A 21687-nucleotide genomic window follows, 5' to 3' on the forward strand; every position below is an offset into this window, starting at 1 on the left:
AACAAAAGTCCTCCTCAGCTGAGTCATTACTAAGGCTCATAAGAAGCAGAAGCCGAGAAACACACCATCCTATACACTGTTTTGCAGCTTTATCTTAGTGTAGGAAATGCAGACTCGTGGAATCTTGGAATTATAGGACATATCAAAGTGCTGGGCCTGGGGCAGGGGGTCCTTAGAGACCCTCTAGTCTGACTCAACCTCCTGTTCCCCCTCAGAGGGGAAAATGCAACCCAGAGAATGAAGGACACTCGTCCAGGGGTACACAGCCAGCAGTGGCCATGCTGGGGCCAGGGACAAGCATTCCACCCTGGACCAACACAACGCTCCTGGACCCACTGGCCTCACCCACTGGGTCCTCCCAGCCCTGGCCTCCTTTTCCAAGAAAGGTTCATGCTTGATTCTTATCAGAGATGTTATGAGCTGATTGTCGCTGATGTTCTCCAGGGCCCTGAGGGACAGCCTGGACCTGATGGAGCCTCCGGCCTTCCTGGGATGAAGGGGGAGAAGGTACGGGCAGGGGGGGTTCCAACACATGGGGGCCACCAGGCCCACACTGCCTGTCTCTGACCTCTGGGCCTGTCCTTGCCTCTTAGGTGAAGGACCCTTTCTGATCCCCTCCGAATCCTCTCTCTTCTGGATGTCCCCATCCCAGGGCTCTTGATGCCCAAACCTGAGCTCAGCATCTCCAGCTTTAGCGAATGGTGCTGCCGTCTACCCAGTCACGAGGATGCAAAGGCAGAATCTCTAACCCCTCCTTCCTCTCTCTTCCTGCCGTGCCCCACCTGTTGCTAGGACTGGCCTGCCTGATAGTCACCTCTCTTGCCTGTCTCCACCCTGATCTGATGTTCACCTCTCCTGGCCCACACGATGGCATCAGGCTTCTGGCCAGCGTCCCATCTCCCCACCTGTAATCCAGCTTCTGCCTGCCTGCCGCACCTGTCCATCTTCCTGCTGCAGGCTCTCTCCAGTCACAGCCCTCTCCACTGAGAAGGCACCGAACCCTGACTGTGTGCAGACCTGCCTTCCCAGCTCCATCTCCTGCTGCTCCCTCACGTGGCTTCTGGGTCAACCAGCAGTACTACTGATGTGCTGTGGGCATGCTCTTCCTGGACAGCCCCCTGGCCTTTGCACATGCTTTCTCCCCATCTCAGGTGATCTTTCCCTTTTCTCATCCTCCAAGGGCCAGTTCGGATATATCCTCTGAGAAGCCCTTTCAGACTCCCTATTAGCAGAAGGGAGTCCTCCTTCCTGCGCTTTCCGTTAGCACGGTATTTGTTCTGCTGGGACTCCTCTTAGCCAATGTTAGGTTACCTGTGCCCCCACCCCTCCCCTGACAAACAGCACTAGCACTGTCTGTGTGTCCTTAGTTTCTGGCTCAGGCCCCTGTTAGCGTTTGGTTAGTGAATCTGCTGCTCCCTTCACTCTCTTCATTCTCTGTAAGCCTGTCTCTCTTCGGTCTGCAAACCCCACGTGGTGCCTTGGAGGCGGGGTTCCTGCCCCTACAGTGTTCCCATCCGGGGTTGATGAGATAAGCCAAGTCCCCTGCAAAGGAGGGCAATAAAGATAAGGTAAGCCTCCGTGTGGTGATACAGGCAGGCATGAGTGTAACTGGGGTTCAGAGGAGGAAGGGTCCCTCCCAGCTGGGATAAGGACCAAGGTCTTCTGTGTGCTCCACGGCATGAAGTCGTGGAAAATGTCAACTCCCTAGACACCATCGTCTTCACGGAACTGAATTTCCAGTTTCCGACAGCTCTCAAGTGTGTTTATTTTAATTGAAACAGTAACTCGATTTTCGCGGAAACCTCCTTTCTCAGAAAAAGAAGAAAGAAACGGTTGTCAAGCTGTATAGAACTCTCTCTACAAGTACCGAATATTTCATAAGAAATTAGATTCTTCGGGAAACATCACAGACCCACACTGTTCCTCCCTGTCCTTCTTGCCAGCTCTCCTGCACCCGCCCCCACAAGCCCCTCCCTTGCTCGTCTGGCATTTAAAAATACCCGTGCCCACATCCGCACACTGACACCAGAGTAAGCACGCTCTGCACTCTTCAGGGGAGCAGCCGTGCACAGGGTGGCAGGCTTGTATAGGATGATTGTTGGAGATCAATTACATTCCCCACCTCCACCCCCCAAAATTTGCTGTGAGTCCTAATTCATTGCACTATGTGCATAAGATGCTTTCTGGTCAAGTAAAAGCAGATTCTAGAAGGACTTGGAAACTTACATCTGGAGAGCTCAAAGGAATCGTTGCAGATGACATTTACCTAAAAATAACTTTTAAAAGCCAAAAGTAAACCAAGGAGCATAGTATGGATGTAAAATAATAGAAATGTACTACAGAAAATGAGCAGTCTCTGGGAGGGAACCCAGCATAAGATCCAACGATACAGCTGATCCTTGACTCCCCTCCACATTATCTGTACTTCAGGCTTGCACAACTCCAAGGGACTCATTTCTTGCCAGGAAGTGCCTTCCGCAGTTGCATGGATTCTTGTAAGGAGATCTTTTCTCATGCTGCTCAGAAAGCAGCCTCCTTCTCACTTACAGGGCGCATAGACCAGTCTGGGCAGTTGTCTAAAAGGGAGTTTTTTCCCAGAGAATGAGGTCCAAGCTTATCTGACTGGAAAAAAAATATTGTCATATATAATCATTATTTTCAAATGTAGGATTGTCATCAAAATGTGGATGGTCATTAAGAATTCTTGAAATAAATAGTTTATTTTATGTTGAGTTCCATGATAGGAGTACTCCTTAATTTATTTTTTATAAATTAAGATGAACAGCTACTCTGAGATCTTTAGCCCATGAAGGAACAGGCGAAGAGTATCCTGCTTTCTCAGCTACTGAATGTTCCTGGAAAGGATGCTGAAGAACGTGCCGGAGACGCGTCTCTATGACATTCCTTTCTGCTTTTTGCATTGCACACTGTGACAGCCGGATCTGCGGCACACATGTAGCATTTACTATTGTCACTCTTTTCCTTCGTTCACACTCTGAATGATTCATTGTATTCTTCAGTGTCAAAAGGTGCTGGGACACCGAGGCAGAAAAGAGCTTGTGTTTTGACATTTTCTTCAGTGTCCAGAATTGCTGAGGGACGTGGAGTTCCCCATAACGGGCTTTGAGTGATCTCACTGAGCCACCGAAATGTCAGTGTTGGGCCTTATAAAGCAGATTCTGTCTTCCCCATGGGATGAGAAGAAATGCAAATAATTCATCATCGCCTTCCCTTTCTCTATGTAACCCCAGTTTGGCTTTGAGCAATTGTCTAAATCTTACACACTAAAAACAGGGTGCCCCTTAAGAACCTAAGCGGTGGGTACATCATAATCGGGTGTCAGGATATTTTCCTGACTCCTTCTTGTGTGAATCCTCAGAGATTCTCCCATTGGAGGCCCCCAACCACAGTCCCCTGATGTAGGGCCATACCTCCTGTGGTTGACCACTCCTGGCCACCAGTTCCCTTTGGTCCTCCCCTCTGCTCAGAACTCACAGCTGGCTCCATTCTATGGGACCCACATGCATTTAACAAGGATCCAGTAATGGGTTTGGAGCTCGTAACAGCTTATTTCAATTAAAAATTCCAATATTGGCCCGATTTCCTATTTCATATCTCCTTTAACCATCAGATGTGTTTGGTACAAAATCAGGATTATGGGCCTCCATAAAAGCAAATAGACCAAGGTCAATTGTAATTGTAACTAATTGAAGTTATCGATGTAACAAACACCATCAGCAAAAGTGACAGACAGCCACAAGGCAGTAAGTTGTGCCATCTGAGATACCACAACAGAAAACGACAATGCATGTATTTATTAGGTTTTTTGATGTTCCTGTATGTTGAAGTCTAATAATGTCCTTGGCAAATCTGATAACTATAATGAGCAGAAATTTCTAATGCATTCTGAAGCATGATTTTGTAGCACTCCTGCACCTCATTCTTTTACAGTATTTCCCTTGTAGAACTGACCTCTCCACACTTCATCTCCACAACCAGACCTGCAGCTTGGCTGGCTGAAATTGTAAGACACACAAGCCTCACACTGAGGAATTGGATATAGGTCTGCCATTATCATTTTGGGAGCAGAGAGTCTTTGCTGACTCTTGTAATTGGAGTTTCCCAGTTTTCACTCTATCTGTTCATGTAAATTCCAGTTAAGACGAGCTCTCCCATCCCCAAGCTGATGTGCTCGGATTCCAAAATGGTGGCCACCAAATCTGTGAGCCAATGGAATGGGTCTAAATACTACCTTTTTGCATGTACAAGCTGGATAAAGTCATCTGCTTCTGAGACCGGTAACTCAAGGTCCAAAATATCTTCTAGACTTCCTCTGAAACTGCTACAAGACATACTCTTAATTTGAAGAGCTGGGAAGGCAATTTAAAAAAGACAGTTTTTCACTTTCCGAACATAATTTTCTTTAACAGGCTCAGCTGGCAACACAAAATAAGGTTTTCAGAGAATAGAGTCCAGAAGTCAAGAGATGAAGCTAATTTAACTTCTCTCTCACAATTTCCCTGACTGTGATTTGACTTGTTACTGGAAAGGTGCATACGGTTGGCACTTCCTTCAAGGACAGATTGCGACAGGCAGCAGATGATGGCGCGGCTGGTCACGCCCAAGAAATGCAGGCACAGAAACCGCAGCCTCCAGATTAGGCAGCAAAACTGGAACCCGATTGTTTTTGTTTCTGCCCATGGTGAATGGTCACAGGTAGTTTCTCCTGGGTCAAGCAGGCAGGCAGAGAAGCCTCTGAGCCCAGCCACCACTGCTTCCTTCGCCGAAGCACCCCTTCCCCTCCCTGCACCTGCTAATGCCCTGGGCGACTGCAGCCTGATTGTGACAAGACGCATCTCTTGTTATTCAGCCCTTACAGATGGCTTCCTTTCAACAGTTAATGTATTTTTATTTCTAAGGTCTCTAATTCATTCTTTCATATAAGCATTGTGCTTATTTCATAATAATTTGTCCATGTTTCATGGCTGTAATAGCCTCCCTTTTCTCCCTGAGTATGTATTGTACGCTTAAAGTCCTGATAAGGTTGTGTTCTTCACGCTCCTTCCTTGGGCATACATTCTATTGCCGGCACTGCTGCCTGTCTTTCTTAAATGTTTATTTTAATTTAATTTTATTTATTTTAGTTTTTATTTTTGTATGCCTCTCTTTGATAGTGTTGCCCTCCCTCTGATATGTGTTGTTTCTTGCTCGTGTGTTTGCTTTCAAAGTTGGAATCTCTCTTTGGTCTGTTTTCTGCCTCTGTTCATACAGATTGTTGGGGAGTTGGGCAGCGGCTACTTCTTTTTTTTTTTTTTTTTAATTTTTTAATGTTTATTTTTGAGACAGAGAGAGACAGAGCATGAATGGGGGAGGGTCAGAGAGAGGGAGACACAGAATCTGAAACAGGCTCCAGGCTCTGAGCTGTCAGCACAGAGCCCGACGCAGGGCTCGAACTCACGGACCGCGAGATCGTGACCTGAGCCGAAGTCGGCCGCTTAACCGACTGAGCCACCCAGGCGCCCCGGGCAGCGGCTACTTCTGAGGCTTGCAGGTTTCAGTGGGTTTCAGGATGGGGGCAGTGGGGTGTGCCATCAGGCAGGGCACCTCAGCAGCTGGTCTTAGGAGTTTGGGGTATCCCTGGGTCTCCCGGGATTCCCTAGCCACTCGGGGCTCTGCCCAATGCCCTGCCTCCAGTAAACAGCTCTTATTGTTCTAGGAGTGGGGGCTGGGAGGTGAGGGGGAATGGGCAGGGCTGGCTCGCTTTCCTGCTCCGGAATTTCTACCTATCTGCCCATCAGCGCCACACCCTGCCCCTCGCTTCCACCGCCACTTCTGCAGGATACTTTTTCCCCTGTGCTTTCTCTCCACTACTGAAGTCTGTGGTTCAGCTTTCTGTATTTTCCCTTTGGTATTCCTCACTATTTTCAGATTCAGTGTCATTCACCATCTTATTTTTGAGCATGTTATTTTGGAACTAGCCACTTTGTCCTTCCTATGGATTTGATATTGGAAGGGCAATCCAACCTAGAATAAGAGGGCACTGGGGAAGGGCACAGCCTTAGATGGTGGGTACATCATCATCGGGTGTCAGGATGTTTTCCTGACTCCTTTTGTGAGTCCTCAGAGTTTCTCCCATTGGAGGCCCCCAACCACAGTCCCCTGATGTAGGGCCATATCTCCTGTGGTTGACCACTCCTGGCCACCAGTTCCCTTTGGTTCTGCCCTCTGCTCAGAGCTCACAGCCGGCTTCATTCTGTGGGACCCACATGTTACCCCCCAGAAAACCTATTTTGTGGCCCCCATTAGGGGTATACATGTAACCTGCTTTAGAGAAACACCCCCCAACCCCATTCTGGGGCCACTCCAGCCAGCCTTTTGTCTTTAGATATTTCCGGAAGAAAGCCAGTCACCAGTTCACAATTCTCCAAAAGTCTAGGGAATACATATCGAGTTGTTGAAGCCCCTTTCTTGGCCTCAAGTAGCAGACCTATCTCTTTATTTCCGACCTGGGAGGGGTGGGGTAAGGGACCCGCCAGTACACAGATAATTCTCCAAGGGAATTCTTCCTCTGCAGTCTCTCCCTGGTTAATCTCCAACTTCTCCTTTTTACTCTCATGGTAGGTAATGAGCTAAGAGTTGAAAAATGGATTTTTCAAGTCAGCTCATCTAATAACCTGTTACTTGAGAGCCTCTAATTCTGCATTTTCTTTGGAATATACCTACTGAAATATATATTAATTGGGCCTTTTTCTTGCTTTTTTTTTTTTTTTTTTTCCTCAGGGAGCAAGAGGGCCTAATGGGTCAGCCGGTGAAAAGGTAAAAGAAAAAAAAAAAGAAAGAAAGAAAAAGAGAAAGCTTTCTTATTCTTCCCCTTTCTCTGGGTTTACTGTAATTGGACTGCTGGGCTGGACTGCTGAGTATATAAGCATCGGGGAGAGAAACACATCTCTCAGATGTGTTCTCAGAGAGAAACACATCTCAGGAACTGTTCTGGGACCGCAGACCCACTAGAGAGGGAGGGGGAAACCACCTGCTCCTTTCCCACGCCCTCCCTCCGCACAAACACGTGCACAGGAGCGCATCCGCTTGTCTCCAAGTGTCAGCAAGACCGTGGTTTCTGTACCTGGAAGCAGTGCCCATCAGAAAATCCATCAACCTCATTTAGTTCAAAGAACGATTTCCCAACTCAGGCGTGTATGTTACTCCTTTTACCAAGCGACCCCAGGGCCGCACAATCAGCCCGTCCTCTTCCTTACAGGGTGACCCTGGCAGCAGAGGCTTACCAGGACCTCCGGGGAAAAACGGACAAGTTGGCGCTCCTGGGGTCATGGGACCCCCAGGGCCTCCTGGACCCCCAGGGCCCCCAGGCCCTGGATGTGCAATGGGACTTGGATTTGAGGTACTCCCCCACCCTTTTTGTGGTTAAAGAACAATGGGCACTGGGGGCTGTTGGAAAAACCAGCTAAGAGAATGCGGGTCCGAGGGCAGAGGCTGTGTGTGACTCCCCACTGGGCCCAGCCAGCTCCAGGTCCCAGCTCCACACCTGGCACACGCGTGTGCTCTGGAATTGGATGTGAAATTCTCATTCTTCCTCCTTCTCCAGGATACCGAAGGGTCTGGAAGCATCAGACTGTTGCATGAACCCAGGATCTCTGGACCAGCGGTTTCAAGTGTAGGTTGAGTTTTGAAACGTTCATTTTGAGGATTGTCATATTGTCCTGCTGGAGTGGGGAAGCTGTGGGGTGCCTCCGTGGCCCTGTTCCTTTTGGTAACTCACCCTCTCTGCACCTCCAGCTTCCAGCCATGCAGCGGGGAGACTGGGTGCTCTTTACAACCTGTTTCTTTAAGGAGCAGCACAGGAGTTTTGCACAAAACATCATAGGGGAAAACTTGAAAGTCATCTTTACCTCTCTCTCTCTCTTTCTCTCTCTTTCCCTCTCTCTCTAGTCCCTTACCATCAAGCATGTCTGCTTCATTGCCTCCTACCTGCACCTCATTTCAGACCCCTGTGCTCCCAACAAGTGCCCGTTCCCACTGCGTCCAACCCTGGGGAGATGTTGTCCCTCCTCTGCAATGATTTCCTGCTCTCAAGAGGACCAACCCCCAGATCTCATTATGTTTGTCACATGGGACCCAGAGCTAAGCATGCCAGCCCAGCAGAAACAGAGCCTCGAAGGGACAAGCAGCATACCCCTCTCTGCGGTTAAATTAGACCTTCCCTATCCTCCAGATGCAGAGGGCTCTGAGAGTCAGGGTTAAGACGACACTCACCCCATGCTAGGAGAGAGCCTCCATGGGTGTTCTTCCTTCTGATTCTGGAAGGGGGATTTGCCCCACATCTTTTGCTCTCCTTATCTGGGGCAAAATCCGTGTGGGAGCTGAGGGAGAGATGGCAAGATGTGAGGATAGATGAGGAGTAAACAAAGTGAAGAGAAGAAAACCAAAGAATGTCTGTTTGTTTTGTTTGTTTTACCAGGGTCCCAAAGGAGAAAAAGGAGACCAGGGGCCCAAGGTGAGGTCACAGATCTGAGGCGGGGGTGGGAGAAATTTCCAGCCAGCTTCTAGGAGCATTATCCATGTACAATGAATTTTTTTCTACTATCACTGTTGTATCCAGGGTGACAGAGGGATGGATGGAGCCAGCATTGTGGGACCCCCTGGGCCCAGGGGGCCGCCAGGGCGCATCGAGGTCTTGTCCAGTGTGAGTACCAGCCAGGTTGGAGCATGACTATCTATTTTCTGCCTTCGCTAAAGGGGAGAGAAAGTTGTCCACAACTTCAGGAATGGTGGTTACACAGAGGGCATGTAGCTGGCATCTGGCATTGGCATTTCCACCTACCAGCACACCCCTTGTGTCTGCTCCTGCCCCAGTACCACAGTTCTCTCACACAGCACTTCCAGAATACTCCTCTTATTGGCAGCATCTGCAGTCAAGAGAATGGCTGTGACAGAGAGGCAGAGGAACATAAGTGGGGGAAGAGTGAGGAAAGATGTTTTGGGGTATGTGAAATTAAGGAAGCCTTTCTGGAGGAGGTGTCTTTGAGCAGGGACTTAGGAGCTGAGAAGGATCTTACCAGGTAGGCACAAAGGACAGGACTTCCAGAATTCAGCTGGCAGGCACACTCTGAGCCACAGCACAGAATAGGAAAACGTGAGTGAATCCAAGGCACAGGAAGCTGATGGGTGTGGAGGGTGTAGAGAGTGGTGGAAAACTGTAGAGAAGGCTGGGGTGTGGGCAGGGAGCAGAGCAAGGTCCCCTTCATGTTAGAGCATCACACTGGTGAAAAACTGTGGCTCTTCTGAGACAAGTGATGCCATACTGATAGATGACAGAGAGACAGAAAAATCCCAAATAACTGGGGAAAAAAGGATGCCTACAGTTTAAAAAAAAAAAAAAAGTGATTACAAATATCCAGGGTGGGTAAGGGTGTGGTGAAATAGTGAGTCTCATATGCTTTGGTAGCAGTGTAAGTTACAAGGCCCCTTTAGACCACTCTTCAGCAATCCATTGAAACAAAAGTGTCCATACCCCCCAGTTCCATGTGGAAAGACATCCATGCTCCATTGTTGGAAGAAGCAAGTTGAAGAATTCTGCGTTCAGCCTGATGCCGTTGACGTAGAATAGGCACACGGACACACACACTGTCAACGCTGCATGCTTCCTATGGAGATATATATGGAAATATATGCTTTAAAAATATGTGTGTGCGTGTTTAAAATTTTAAAAGAGAAGACATTCATAGATGGTGCAATTTTTTTATTTTTATTAAAATTTTTTTTAATGTTTATTTTTGAGAGAGAGACAGACAGAGACAGAGTGCAAGCAGAGGAGGGGCAGAGAGGGAGAGGGAGACACAGAATCCAAAGCAGGCTCCAGACTCTGAGCTGTCCGCACAGAGCCCGACGCGGGGCTCGACCTCACGAACCGTGAGATCATGACCCGAGCCAAAGTCAGACGCTTGACCGACTGAGCCACCCAGACACCCCATGGATGGTGCAGTTTTAAGGTTAATTGAAAGAAGAAAGTCTACAGCAGCTCAGCGCTGTTTCATAAGGGGTGGGGAGGGGATGGATGTGCTGGCAGTGAGTTTAGGGTGTTGTGTTTGCCTCTGCTCTGCGGTGCTGGGGTGACTTCAGTTAAAGACTCCCTGCCAGGAACAAGGTGGAATGTGCTACCCTCTGTCTCATTGTCTGTTTTCTCTCTTTTCAGTCTTTGGTTAACATCACCCATGGGTTCCTGAATCTCTCGGATATCCCTGAGCTCATTGGGCCTCCGGTGTGTATCCACAGCTGCCCTAGAGTGAAGTTCTTCCCAGATACCCTGCTGAAACTAAGCTGGGTTGGTTTGGAATCTTCTTAGCTCCTGAAGTATGGAGCTAGAATATGTCAGAATAGAATGGAAAAAAGAACTTTGCATTTCTGAGAAGTTGCTATCACATTAATTTGATCACTCGGGAAGTTTTGTGTACAATGCAGTGGAAGCTTCCAGTCTCATGTATCGGAAGTATGTGTCATGGAAAGCAAAGAATCCTAAGTAACAAACCGATTGACGTCTGTGGGATGCCTTTGACCTGCTTTTATTTGCATGATCTCATCTCTTAGAATGGGAAGAGCCTAGGGAGACCTAGCCTTGTGCTAATGGGAAAACCAGCGCACAAGGAGAGAACATGACCTACTTTGGTCTTTCCAGCCCCCTGTTAGAGATAGGGACCACTTAGCAAAGCTGCAGTATCTCTGCAAGTCTGCAGAGTCGGCCTATGGCATAAGGAGACCTAAAAGGAAGGAAGCTCCTTCCTGCAGCCTGTGCCATAAATCCCCGTTGCACCTCCCAGCATCTGCTGGTGACAGCCGGAAAGAGAGGAAAGAACTGTGGTCTTAGGAGCCCTGGGGTTCCAGCCCATGTCCACACACCACTCTGAGCCTCTGAGCCTGTCCTCTGACAATGCCTCAGCAGCCTTTAGCAACCTCATAAGAGGTTGGTGGATGTGAATCTGCTTTGCAAATGGCAGCACTTAGCGCAAGCCCACATGCAGATTGAGGCTTATACTTCCACAGCTGGGCAGCCCACCCACCCCTGTGGTCCCTAATGAGGTTGGCCTCCACCCCCAGCATCCATGTCCTGGGGAGAACTTGGCACTCCCCCCAAGGCTTCTGCAGATATCTGGGACGTTCTTCTAGAGCCAGCCTGTCCTGCTGAGGGACCTCTGTTGGTGGGTACTTCTGCCGTCTCTTTACTACAGCCAATGGGGCTTCTTTTCCTTGGTTTCTGTAAAATCACTCAAAATACCCCAATAGTTAACCCCTAAAGCAAACCAGCTCTCAAGAAAAAGTCATCTCACAAAGGGTCTTGGTATTTCCCAAACAATTAGAGGTTTGGGGTTATTAGGCGGGTTATTACTAAAGGAAAATACCCTCTAAAATCAAAGATTCGGCATCTCTGCCCTAAGAGTCCCTGGGGCTTGTCTGCCCCATCCCTTCTCCCTCCCCGCACCCCTAGAATCTGCCTTCCCTGCCAGTCCCCATCCTTCCTTTAGCAAATCCAAGGATCCTTTTCGTTCCTAATGAAGGGCCAGAATTTTCCTACTCAGAGGCCCATCCCTCCCTGAGGGGACTCAAGTCCCAGCTGGCACCCTTCTGCTTCCCCACCCCACTGTATATACAGTGGATTGAGAAACGTGTTGCTTTCCAGTTGTCTGTCTCTCTATGTATTCTGCCAAAGTCAGACATTTAATGAGCATGTGGGTACCTGGGCCGGCAGGAAGAAGAGTCCCGGCCAATGTGGAGTGAACCGCACACTGTCTGTTTGTTCTTCTCTGAGGGAGAAGCACTGAGTCTCCACCCCCAAATACCTCGGCACACCCTTTGGGCCCACGCTTCAGAAATTAGGGGCTGCTTCTCCAAGAACATGTATCAAGTGATTTCACAGAGGAGAAGGCAGACCCTTCAAATGCAGAGTCCTGCATGGGGGTGGGGTGGCAGTGGGGGCTCTGGGCTCCTGGGCACAGTTTCTGACTCCGTCACTAACCAGCCGCGTGACTCTGCACGGTCCCTTCCCCTCTTGGGCCTCAACATCCTTGTCTGCAACATGGATCGTGAGACACCCTCCACCGTGAGAACATGCTTGGGTCTTTGGGAGCTGCTGGGAGGGGGTGGGCCCCTGAGGCACAGCATTCCTGCTGGCTCTGGAAATGCTGCTGCTAACCAGCCTATTTTATCTTTGGTATGTCACAGGGTCCGGAGGGCATACCTGGGCTGCCGGGATTTCCAGTAAGTACCACAGTAGCCATCTTCCCTCTGTGCCCTGGGGCTGTGTTCATTCTGTGCCTTCCACCTGGAATGCCATTCTCCTTCTCTATGACACCATCTTGTTCATGTAACCTGCCCTGGTTGACCCTCACCTGGAGCGGTCCTTTCCTCCTTTTTTTTTTATTTTTTAATTTTTTATTTTTTTTATTTTTTAAAGTTTATTTAAAAGAGACAGAGCGTGAGTGGGAAAGGGGCAGAGAGAAAGGGAGACAGAGAATCCCAAGCAGGCTCCGCTCTGTCAGCGTGGAGCCCAGTGCAGGGCTTGAACTCATGAAACCTTGAGATCAGAACCTGAGTCGAAACTAAGAGTCAGGACGCTTAACTGACTGAACCACCCAGGTGCCCCATCCTTTCCTCCTTTGAGTCCCACAGGCTTTATTTTCACCTCTGCTGTGATTCTTTTCTGCCCTTAATAAGTTATTCACACCCTTGTCTTTTTTTCTCGATTGTACTGTGAACAGCTTGTGGAGGTTGGGTCTTAATCTCTCTCCTGGTACCAGCAGAAACCAGAGCCAGTGGTTGGCTGCCTATGAATGTGAGGGGATGAGTCAAGTATACAGTCCCCGCAGATCAGTGTCCTAAAGAGAGAGGATGGGAGCAGTGGGGGATGAGGGGGAGCGATCACAGACTAGAAGCCCAACAATTAATAGTCTGTGTGCACACTATTGTGGCTTCCACCGTGGAAGGTGAATATGCATTTCTGTATAGAAAGTGATCAGTTTTGTCTAAAAGTGTGAGCTTGTGCTTACGCTCAAGGCTCCAGCGTGAAATCTGCACAATTTCTCCAAGATGCTCCAGATCTGAAATGTCCTAATGCCAACAGCGTATGCGTTGCCTCCAGGCAAATGAAGGAGATTTAACAAAACTGTGACAGAAATTTGTTCTTGATGATGGAATATAAGTGATTTCTCTTTCTGTTTCTTTCTGTTTTTCTGAGCTTTTTACATTTTGTTTTTTTAATTTTTTTTAGTGTTTATTTTTGAGAGAGAGAGAGAGAGAGCAAGCAGGGGAGGGGCAGAGAGAGAGGGAGACACAGAACCCAGGCTCCAGGCTCTGAGCTGTCAGCACGAGCCCGACTTGGGGCTCCAGCCCATGAACTGTGAGATCATGACCTGAGCTGAAGTCGAACACTTAATGGACTGAGCCACACAGGTGCCTCTGAACTTTTTACATTTTGCAAAAGGAGCATATCCTGTCATGACACTGGCAATACGTGTGAACGAGACCTCAGGAACAGGAGAGAGAGTGGCAGTCATAGAGAACACCTCTTTTGTTAAGAGGAGGAGAGGCCAGACCTCTGAGCTCCGGCCCTGGCTTGGCTGCTCCGAACCAGGGGCATGTTCCGGAACACGTTTTCCTCTATATGAGTAGGGCTGTGTTCCCGCGGGAGCCCCCAGGGCCACTTTAGGGAGTAAAGAGGGGGCCACAAAGTGGGATTCCAGGCCACCAACCTGCAATTAAGAAGCTCCATTTGACATATTTTATATATTGAGCTTTCATTCAAGTCTTTACTTGAAAAAAAAAAAAAAAGGAATGAAAAGAGTTTCATTGCTAAAAAGTAACAATAACAAATATTTGAAAGCCACTGCTCTAGTGGGTAACTCCCCCTTTAACCCACAAGACTGCACAGGGACTTGTGAAAAGCTATATGGCAGTAAAGTGTGAAACACCTTTTTGGGGCAGACATCTGGCTGTGAGTCACTGTCACAGGTATATAGTGTTGGAGTTGAGAAGAGGTGGTCACCTCTGGCCGGGTGTGCAGAACTTGGCTCCGCAGAGGGGTGGCTGGGCATTCCCGCAGCGGGAAGGGCGTGGGCAGAAGCGCGGAGGCAGTGAGCAGGGCAGAGAGGATAAGGGAAAAGGCTCACCTGGGTGTGTGATGGGGAGCAGGGGATGAGGTGCTGAGGCTGGCTGGGATGGGTTTGAGTGTCAGGCTGGGACGTTTGGATCCCATCCCATATGTGGTGGGGAGCCAGACGGGAAGTGGGAGTTCCAGGCAATGAACGGTGGGTGGAGGCAGGCCACGGGGTGGCCAGGAGGACCCATGGGGTGAGCAGAGGCAGCAGGACCAGGCTGTCTCAGTAGGGCCCCTCAGACGAAGCCAAAGTTCAGAGGCAGGGGCCTCTAGGCCTCCTAGCGCTCAGTGCTGTCGTCTTTCCACCATACCACAATTCTTGCATCACTTAAAATTAAGAAAACATCGTGGCTAGTTGTGACTTCTTCCTAGCAGCAGAAGAAGCTCTTTTTTTTTTTTTTTAAAGTTTATTTATTTATTTTGAGAAAGAGAGAGAGCTGGGGAGGGGCAGAGAGAGAGGGAGAGAGAGAATCCAAAGCAGGCTCCATGCTGTCAGTGCAGAGCCTGATGCAAGGCTTGAACTCATGAACCGTGAGATGACCTGAGCCAAAACCAAGAGTCGGACACTTAACCGACTGAGCCACCCAGACACCCCTAAAGCATTTTAATCTTAACAAACAACAAAATACCCTCCGATGATTCCTTTCAGGGCCCTCGTGGACCAAAAGGTGACACCGGTGTGCCTGGATTTCCAGGACTAAAAGGAGAACAGGTAAGAGGGACCCAGGTATTTAGTGGGATCATGCTCCAGAATTTGCTAAATATTTCAAATTGGCTGAAAGTAGCTTTTAACTTTAAAAAAGTTTTCTGAGATATAATTCACATGCCGCAAAATCCATTCCTTTAAGTTGTAGAGTTCAGTGATTTTTAGGATAGTCACAAGGTTGTACAGCCATCACCACTTCCCAATTCTTGAACATTTTCGTGCCAAAAAGAAACTCCATATTTAGTAGCAGCCACTCCACAGCTGTTAACTTTTATGATCTAAGTGGCCCTCCAAGGTGAAGGTGGGTCATGGTGGGGACATTGATTCTCATCATAGTCCCATGGGCCATGCTTTATCTAGCGACCTGTTGGGCACCCCCATTAGAGTGTGTGCTCCCTGAGGGCAGGGCCACATGCCAGTTTCTTCTCTGTGGTCCCAGTACTTAGCATAGGATCTGGTGCACAAATAGCACCCAAGACATTTATTGGATAAAGGAACATAAAATTAATCAGTACAATAGATGCTAGTATTTAGAAATTATAAGTTGAGCATTCTGCATTTGGATGGCAGTCTTGGTCCAAAATCTTTGGAATAAGTATTTAGCATGCAAAGAATATCCTGGGAACTCCCAAGACACGGAACGGACCTTTCTATCCTTCCGTGTTTGCCTCTTAGAATTAACTTCCTGGTTGGTTTTTATAGATAAGGGGGAGAGTAACATCCATACACAGATTGCAAAGACTCTGGATTGGGTCACGAATTCATCTATCCATTTGTGTACTCATCCATCTTATATCCATTCCTAAGGATGTGCCAGCCGGGTTCCTATAGGAGGCACTAGGGATATAGAAGTAAGACATGAGGAACAGACATGCAGTTAGCCAACAGAAAGCATGGCCGTTGCTGTAACGGTGATCTATGCAAGGCCAATAGCAGAAACCCCTGATCCTTCCTTGAGAGGCACAGAGGGTGGGTATGTCTCCGAAAGGAGGGAGCATTAAGCTTCTGTCTTTTTGTTCTCCCCCCACCATTCCACACTGGCCCCCCAGCAGAGGCTCCAGTGTCTGTTGGACCATAATTTTAGAGCGTAGGGAGTTCAAAGGCTGGGCAAAGGGGTCTGCATTTGGCACCATGTGGGGTGATGTCTTGGGGTGCTTTTTGCTGCCTTGGGCCTTTGACAAGCCGCCGCTGTGGCTTGGGAGGAGGCCTGGTCGAACCAGAGTGGCTCTTGCTTTAAACACCATTTTTAGAGGGACCTACGTGCCGTCGCCACCACTAATTTCCTACCACCTTGAAAACTGGGATGGGCGCCCAGCCAGCTCTGCTCCAGCCCTCGCAGCAAACACACTTTCTCTCGCTCTGCCTCTAATGCTTCTGTGCTTGTCCTTCTTACTGCTGCCGTGCTCAGGACTGCCTTTCCTCGCCAGTGCAGTGGTAAGATCCAAATATGAGGTGTGGGCTCAGGGGGACGGAGGGAAGAGGCCGCTCTGCTTGCTTTGGCACCGCTGTCCCGGCTGCTTCTGGCCCCGTTGAAGGGGGACTTTAGTGTGGTCCAGCCTAGCACCTCAGGGGCCAGCGCTGAAGTTTGGAGCCAGAGTGTTAGAGTGATATGGAAGGTCCCTCCACCTGGCCTTCTCTGTGCACACAAATCTTCTAGGAAGCCTCCTGGGATAAGTAGATGGCTCTGCTGAGGACGGGATCTAGGGCAAGATTGGCCACCTGGCTACCCATCTCCCCAGTTCCCCAGCATCTGAGATAGCTTTGTCTGCTCAGGTTTGCACAGGCTCCCAGAGTCTGGGGACAGAGTTCCACATGGAGACACGAGGCCTCTGTGTTGAGAGAGGCCTCTAGTGTTCATACTTTTGTCTCTTTCCTAATTGCAGGCGTTTTAACGAGAATAAGGATTGTTAGGGAGGCAAGCCACCAAGTAAATTAGGAGCCAGAGGTTCTCAGAGGGGTGCTGTGTAGTAAGAGGTGGGGAGGACCTTGTCAGGCTGGTTCCTGGAGGGTCGGGGGGTGAGGATGTAGATCCATCGCCATGGGAGCCCTCGAGGCTTGCAGGACGCCCACCTGGACTTGTGTGTTGAGGGAGTAACCCAGAGAGCGAGCGCTCAGGTAGGAGGCCCCTGCAGTTTGTTCTCCAGGGACAGGTCATGTCTGATCAGCGGGGCTGCAGGTACGGGATCGGGGCTGCAGGACCACGGGCCCAAGGGAGCCTCTGGATGAGGCCGTGAGGAAGAGACCCGATTTCATTGAAAGGTTCTCTGAATTGCAGGGAGAGAAGGGAGAGCCAGGTGCCATCCTCGCCGGGGACATTCCTCTGGAACGGCTGCAGGGGAGAAAGGTAATCATGTCACCAGACCCTGAAGGCACACATCCGCTTCAACGCCCCATGTTTGTTCCTGGCACCGACTGTGTTCCTCTGAATGACGAGTTCGTATCTCCCTGCTTTAGGGTGAACCTGGTGTGCATGGAGCCCCCGGACCAATGGTAAGCCAGACCATCTCTCAGCTGGGGCTGGACTGGGGGGCTTGAAGCATTTCTCATACTTTGGCTCCGTTAGATTGAGTTGTCAAGTTGTGAAAACAGCAAGGGTGTGGCAAATGTATGTGGATTAGGGTATGCTAATTGTAGTCCAGTGAAAATCTCAGCGGGTTAGCACAGAAGCAGCTGCTCACTCTTGCCAATCCCATGGTCGTTGTTCCTAGGTGGGCATCTTCCCCCAAGCAGTGATTCAGGGACCCAGGATACTTTTGTCCTGGGACTCTGCCGTCCGGTGGTTTCCCAAGCCACACTGGCATCTTCCAGCTCCGCAGGCTGAGGCTGGGGAGGGGAAAGAGGTCATGAAGGATGATGAATATCACTTTTAGCACATTCCACTGGCCAGAACTCAGAAGTGTAGGTTAGCTGTGTGTCAAGGAAGGAGAGGAGAATCGACTGGTGCCAACCACTCACGGGTATACCACATGCTTGCTAGCTGAAGATTGCCATTGCCCAAGGAACCCCTCAGAGGAACCCCAGAAAGTCTCTCTTGTTTCTTGGACCTAGTGTCTATGAGGCCTTGGGCAAGTCCATTTCTGTCTGGGCTTCTGTTTTCCCATCTTACAGAGGGCAGAGGTACAGTTAAAGGTATCAAGTTAGCACTAGATAATATGATAGGGCCCTTCTTGGCTTACGTGCTCTAGGAATCTGTAACCCATTTGGGCTGCTGAATGATTTTTAAGCTCCCAGTTCTCTCAAGAATGAACTGTAAACCTCTCTGTCATAGAGTCCTCCCCAAGAACAACAACAACAACAAAATTCAGGTGTAAAATGTCCACTGTGGGTCAGATGCTGTACTGATACTTCACACAGACCATCTCATGTCAGACTCACTGCTCTAAGAGGTATCAGAATTCCCAGTTTATAGACCAGGAAACGGATGTCAAAGAGAGTGAGTAACTTGCCCGCTGTCACACAGCTTGTAAGTGGTACACTGGGGATTTGAGCCAAGCCTGTTGGAGTCCGTATCCAGGTTTTCCCCACTGTCCCCAGTAAACATTTCTTCTAAAGCATTTTGGCCTGGAGATTTGTACATGGGGTTTGTTTGGTTGAAGCTGGACCTCAGGCCTGAGGAGAAGGGACCTCACAGACACATGTCCTTGACGAATGGCCCATAACCTCCAAGTTGCATCCCTCAAAGGACCTTCTGAGGCCTTTGGCCCCTTCAGTCGGGCAGAATGGGTGCCCTGCAGAGGAGAAACCGTGGGCTAAGACAGACTGGGGGAGTATGGTGTTAACCACTGGTGAATCACTTACCAACATCCAGTACCATGGAAATATTCCAGGAGTTAGCAATGGTGGCCAGCACGCCGCTTCAGATGGCCATGTCACTTGTTCCTACCAAAGCCCAGTGTGTGCACAGCTTGCCAAGCTCAGACAGCATGGGAGACCTTCTCCTTCACATGATGATGTCACATGGGCTACTTGTGGCCCTCATGACTGGTATAGCTTACAGCGCCTTTACAAGCTCCCTAGAGCCTTGTTACTCGTGGCTCCTGGATCAGCATCATCAGCATCACCTGGGAGCTTGTTAGAAATGCAGAGCCTTAGGCCGCACCCTGGACCTGCTGGGTCTGCGTTGTGACAAGATCCCAGGTGACGCCTGGGCACACTGACGTTTGAGAAGAGCTCTGCACTAGAACATACCACCAAGTGGCCTGTGCCCTGTTACTCCTTCTGTTCTTGCTTTTCTATCTTTAGGACTATTGTGGGCTGGGTACTTTACATACAGAGCCCGTTTTAACTCAGCTTTATTTGCCATTTTCCAGGGCATGGTTATATCTGTTAATGTCAGCAGGAAGAAGGGACTTGGAGACCCCAGGCTTAAACTAGTCATTCCCCTGGGAGGACGGGGCAGCCCCAGCTACAGAAGTAGGAAAGTGTAGACCGGAGGCAGAGGGTGTTCTGGGAAGAGGTAGTGTGCATTGTACATATCCTGGATGCCAGAAGGCATAAGGGTTCCTGCAGGAGAGTGGAACAGGGCAGTGGCTCTAGAAGCATGAAGACATAGAAAGCCAGCACTGGAATGAATAAGGGTCCACAGGTCAAAGACTCATCTGAAGAATTGAGGTGCCAGGCCAAGACTCTGGTCCTGAGAGACAGGTGGGAGCAAGGCAGGAGCCAAATCCTGGAGCAGGTTCTCAGGCTGGGCTAGCATGAGAGGCGAGGCAGGGCTGCGTTATTCCGACTGGGACATAAGACCTAGGGCACAGGTCCGTCTTCTAAGCTACCCCAGTACCCAGCTACCAGGGGGCTGTGGCCCTGAGCTACTGGCTCTTGCTCCTTCCTTAGCCCTGACTGAGAGGGTGGGGTCCAGAGTCTTGGGTGGGGTACAGCCTGCAGGAGGCCATGGGGTGCAAAGGGGTTGAATCGGTGGTCCCAGCTGAGAGCAGAGAAGTTGGGAGTCAAGGTTCCAGGCAGGTGCATACTTGATAATTGCCCGTTGTCCTCCCTCCTCCCTGCCCAGTGATTCATCCTCACCACTGCCCATGAAGGCAGGCCAGTGCCCCTCATCGCCCTGGCCCTTGACTTTCTCTTCTTTTCTAATCTGATACTTGTTTTGCCTCTAGGGGCCCAAAGGACCACCAGGACACAAAGGAGAGTTTGGCCTCCCCGGACGACCCGTAGGTGTCGCTGTTCCTCAGACTGGATGTGAGGGGAGGACGCGTGGGCTGGGCCAGCTGGCGGTCAGTGGGTTTACTAAGGCATCTCCTGTGGGTTGCAGGGTCGTCCGGGACTGAATGGCCTCAAGGGCGCCAAGGGAGACCGAGGGGTCATGATGCCGGTGAGTGAGATGACCAGTGCCCCAGCCCCCCACTACCTGGGACAGAGCCCTGAGTCCAGTGTCCATGGGGGTTGGGGGGGGGGGCGGCTAAGAGAGTACCGGGTCCAGTGAGTGGGGCTTGCAGACAGAATCTTCAGGAATGTTTGTCTCCTTCCTCCATTGCCACTTCCAAAGATCCTCCAGCCCATCCCTGTCCTCCAGCCCACTCTCAGGAGGGTCTCTGCCACTGAAAGCTCCTTAGTGGAACATAAGCTTCCTTGTCCCGACCCAAGAGGAAGGGTGGGAGAGAGATCTGGGTATGCTCAGGAAATCTGGTCTCACATCCCAGGCTCCTGACCCTGGGGTAATACCCCATCTTCCCGCTGTACACGGTCCCAGGGATATCACACCTCTAGGGGCTCGGCACATGTTTGTGAGTGCGTATCAAAGGTAGGTCAGCTACTTAGGCAGAGCCTCACAAGGTGGCAGACACTGGGGGCATCAGCAGGGTCCAGGGTCTACAATAAGGACGCCAGTGTTTCTTGAGCACCTACTATGTACCAGACTCTCTACAAAGTCTACTTTTGTTTGCACCATCCCATCTCTGCTCTGCATGTCCAGAAATCAGACAGGCAAGTGAGGACTGGCTCACACTCCTCAAGCACGCTGCGGCTACTAGGTGAAGCAGGCACTCGTGCCTTCACTTAGGAGGATCCGTGCAGCTTCCAAGCGGGCCGGACTCCTCATACCTGTGGTCAGAGCCTCACCCGTCCTGCTGCAAGGTCCTGCTTGAGATCCGGGCTTGGAGGAAAAGACATTGCACGGCATTAAGGCCGGCTGACCTGGCTTTGACAATAATGCCACTCTGTGGAGCAAGCTTGGGATTCTCTCTCTCTGCTCCTCTCCCACTCACACACTCCCTGTCTTAAATAAACATTAAAAAAAAGAAAAGAAAAGAAAAGAAAAGAATGCTGCTAGTGAACAAGAGTTTTGCATTTATTTTTGCATTTATGAGGCACTCTCTAAGGTACCGTATCAGGTGAGGGACCCTCCGGTCCCCACGCCACCTGCCCCTCCATAGCAGGGATGTGCTGGTAGAGAGGTGGTGGGCTCCGTGTTGGCTGAGCCCTTCTCTGGGAGGCAGAATCTAGGTTCCAGCTGTGTGGCTTTGAGCAGGTCACTTCCCCTCTCTTGGCCTCTGTCTCCATTCGTAAACCAGGGATAGTGCTTGCTCCTCTGCCTCTTCCATGGGTGGCCGTAAAGATGCAATGGGGTCATGGATGTTGACGTGCTGTTTCCAAGTGTCAGGCCTCCCTGTGGGAGAAGTAGGCGACTTTAGAGGGTCTTCTTTCCCCATTCCTGGAGGAAGTATCCCGCAGCTGCCCTGCACTCACAATAACCTCAACTCAGGAATGGCCTTTTTCTCCCTTCAGGGCCCACCTGGCTTACCTGGTCCTCCAGGGCCCCCTGGACCCCCTGGAGCTGTGATCAACATCAAAGGAGTAAGCTGGGTAG

General features: G+C 50.0%; 1 protein-coding gene across 2 annotated transcripts in view; it reads left to right on the top strand.

The window, feature by feature from the left end:
• Positions 1-21687, top strand: part of COL15A1 (collagen type XV alpha 1 chain) — a 109011-nt gene that overhangs the window by 67584 nt on the left and 19740 nt on the right. For both annotated transcript variants that reach the window (XM_045469664.1, XM_045469662.1), the window contains 14 exons: positions 445-507; positions 6781-6816; positions 7259-7399; positions 7604-7672; positions 8477-8512; positions 8618-8701; positions 10211-10276; positions 12232-12267; positions 14811-14873; positions 17143-17211; positions 17322-17357; positions 19979-20032; positions 20134-20193; positions 21606-21674. In XM_045469664.1, the coding sequence (XP_045325620.1) occupies positions 445-507; positions 6781-6816; positions 7259-7399; positions 7604-7672; positions 8477-8512; positions 8618-8701; positions 10211-10276; positions 12232-12267; positions 14811-14873; positions 17143-17211; positions 17322-17357; positions 19979-20032; positions 20134-20193; positions 21606-21674 (882 nt within the window). The remainder of the gene's footprint in view (positions 1-444; positions 508-6780; positions 6817-7258; positions 7400-7603; positions 7673-8476; positions 8513-8617; positions 8702-10210; positions 10277-12231; positions 12268-14810; positions 14874-17142; positions 17212-17321; positions 17358-19978; positions 20033-20133; positions 20194-21605; positions 21675-21687) is intronic.

The sequence above is a fragment of the Leopardus geoffroyi genome, chromosome D4 (assembly GCF_018350155.1).
Source record: "Leopardus geoffroyi isolate Oge1 chromosome D4, O.geoffroyi_Oge1_pat1.0, whole genome shotgun sequence".
Lineage (NCBI taxonomy): Eukaryota > Metazoa > Chordata > Mammalia > Carnivora > Felidae > Leopardus > Leopardus geoffroyi.